At 53.3% G+C, this 2,031-nt stretch overlaps 1 protein-coding gene across 1 annotated transcript in view; it reads left to right on the top strand.

Moving 5' to 3' along the window:
* SYNC (syncoilin, intermediate filament protein) overlaps nt 1–2,031 on the top strand; it is a 24,195-nt gene that overhangs the window by 8,497 nt on the left and 13,667 nt on the right. Inside the window, exon 2 of the mRNA XM_011974066.1 lies at nt 426–1,605. Coding sequence (XP_011829456.1) covers nt 637–1,605 — 969 coding nt within the window. The 5' untranslated portion in view covers nt 426–636. The remainder of the gene's footprint in view (nt 1–425; nt 1,606–2,031) is intronic.

Genomic DNA, 2,031 nt, shown 5'->3' with positions numbered 1-2,031 from the left:
AAAAAAAAATGGTGTGGTGGTGCTACTTGGGAGGCTGAGGCAAGAGAATCGCATGAACCAGGGGGCAGAGGTTGCAGTGAGCCAAGATTGCACCACTGCCCTCCAGCCTTGGCAACAGAGTGGGACTCCATCTCAAAGAAAAAAAAAATTTATTATAATTGTGGAACAAACAGTGGTGCCTCGGGTATCTGAAGTCCTTGGAGCTGCATAAGCAGAGACCATATGGTGATGTCGCTGGGAGGCTGGCAGGGGATCTACACAGTGGATGGGTGTGTGGAGGGGTGGATTGACAGACTGGAGGGAGCAGACGAGTGGCTGCTGACATCTAAGAACCTGGGGTAGTCTAGGCCCGTGGCTGCTGGTTCCAGGATTGCACCATCCTGGGATTGTGGCTGCCCTTTCACTTTCAATCATTTCTTTTGCAGGAAAACAAGAGCAGAAGCCAATTATCCTCTTCCAGAGAACTCTGACTCCCTAAATGAGGCAGAAGCCTTGAACCCAGAAGTTACTCTATCTTCAGAGGGGTACTTAAACCTCGAAGACATTCTCTACCTGGAGGACACAGGGGACCTTGATGAGACACTCTATGTGCAAGAGACTGAGAAGCCAGAGGAGGCCCTGTATATTGAAGAGGCCATGCAGCCAGATGAGGCTCTGCATGGGGAGGAGCCTGGGAATCCAGAGGAGACAGTGAGTGTGGAGGAAACCATGGAGCCAGATTGGATGCAGTTTGTGGAGGGGCCCGTGGAGCCAGGAAAGCCCACAAACCCAGAGCAGGTTGTTCATGAGGGAGACACAGTCACAAGGGCGGAGAAATCTAACCCTGAGGAGAGCCTCAGAGCCGAGCCGAGCCCCAGCATGGAGGAGAACCTGAGCATAGAGTACCTGGAATTGCTAGAAGGGCGTTTCCAGCAGTGTGTCCAAGCTGTGGCCCAGCTGGAAGAGGAGAGGGATCAGCTCATCCATGAGCTTGTATTGCTCCGGGAACCAGCCCTGCAGGAGGTACAGCAGGTCCATCAGGACATCCTGGCTGCCTACAAGCTCCATGCCCAAGCAGAGCTGGAGAGAGATGGCCTAAGGGAGGAGATCCGGCTGGTCAAGCAGAAGCTTTTCAAGGTGACGAAGGAATGTGTGGCCTACCAATACCAACTGGAGTGCCGCCAGCAGGACGTGGCTCAGTTTGCCGATTTCCGGGAAGTGCTGACTACGAGGGCAACCCAACTCTCAGAGGAACTGGCCCAGCTCCGGGATGCCTATCAGAAGCAGAAGGAGCAGTTGCGGCAACAACTAGAAGCCCCTCCAAGCCAGAGGGATGGGCGCTTTCTCCAGGAAAGCCGGCGACTCTCTGCCCAGTTTGAAAATCTCATGGCAGAGAGCCGCCAGGGCCTGGAGGAGGAGTATGAGCCTCAGCTCCTGCGGCTCCTAGAGAGGAAAGAAGCTGGGACCAAAGCTCTGCAGAAAACCCAGGCTGAGATCCAGGAGATGAAGGAGGCTCTGAGACCCCTGCAAGCAGAGGCCCGGCAGCTCCACCTGCAAAACAGGAACCTGGAGGACCAGATCGCACTTGTGAGGCAAAAACGAGATGAAGAGGTTCAGCAGTACAGGGTAGGCCCATTGGACATGAAAGGAACTGATGTCTTTTAACCTGGGGAAAGAGGGGCCAGAGTCCAAGGTCTTTGGGGCTGAAGGATAGTGTCACATGTAGGAGCAAAAATTTTGTTCTTTGGGGCCATGCAATTCTTTTCTCCATTCTTCATTCATTCGGGCCCATGCTAGGGACTAAACGTTATCTGCACTCTGGGTTTTTCTTTCTTTTTTTTTTTTTTGAGAGTCTCAGTCTTGCTCTGTCTCCCAGGCTGGAGTGCAGTGGCACAATCTCAGCTCACTACAAGTTCTGCCTCCCGGGTTCATGCCATTCTCCTGCCTCAGCTTCCTGAGTAGCTGGGACTACAGGCGCCCGCCACCATGCCCGGCTATTTTTTTGTATTTTTAGTAGAGACAGGGTTTCACCGTGTTAGCCAGGATGGTCTC

Source organism: Mandrillus leucophaeus, unplaced genomic scaffold, assembly GCF_000951045.1.
Source record: "Mandrillus leucophaeus isolate KB7577 unplaced genomic scaffold, Mleu.le_1.0 Scaffold141, whole genome shotgun sequence".
NCBI lineage: Eukaryota > Metazoa > Chordata > Mammalia > Primates > Cercopithecidae > Mandrillus > Mandrillus leucophaeus.
This window is presented reverse-complemented; position numbering and strand designations above follow the sequence as displayed.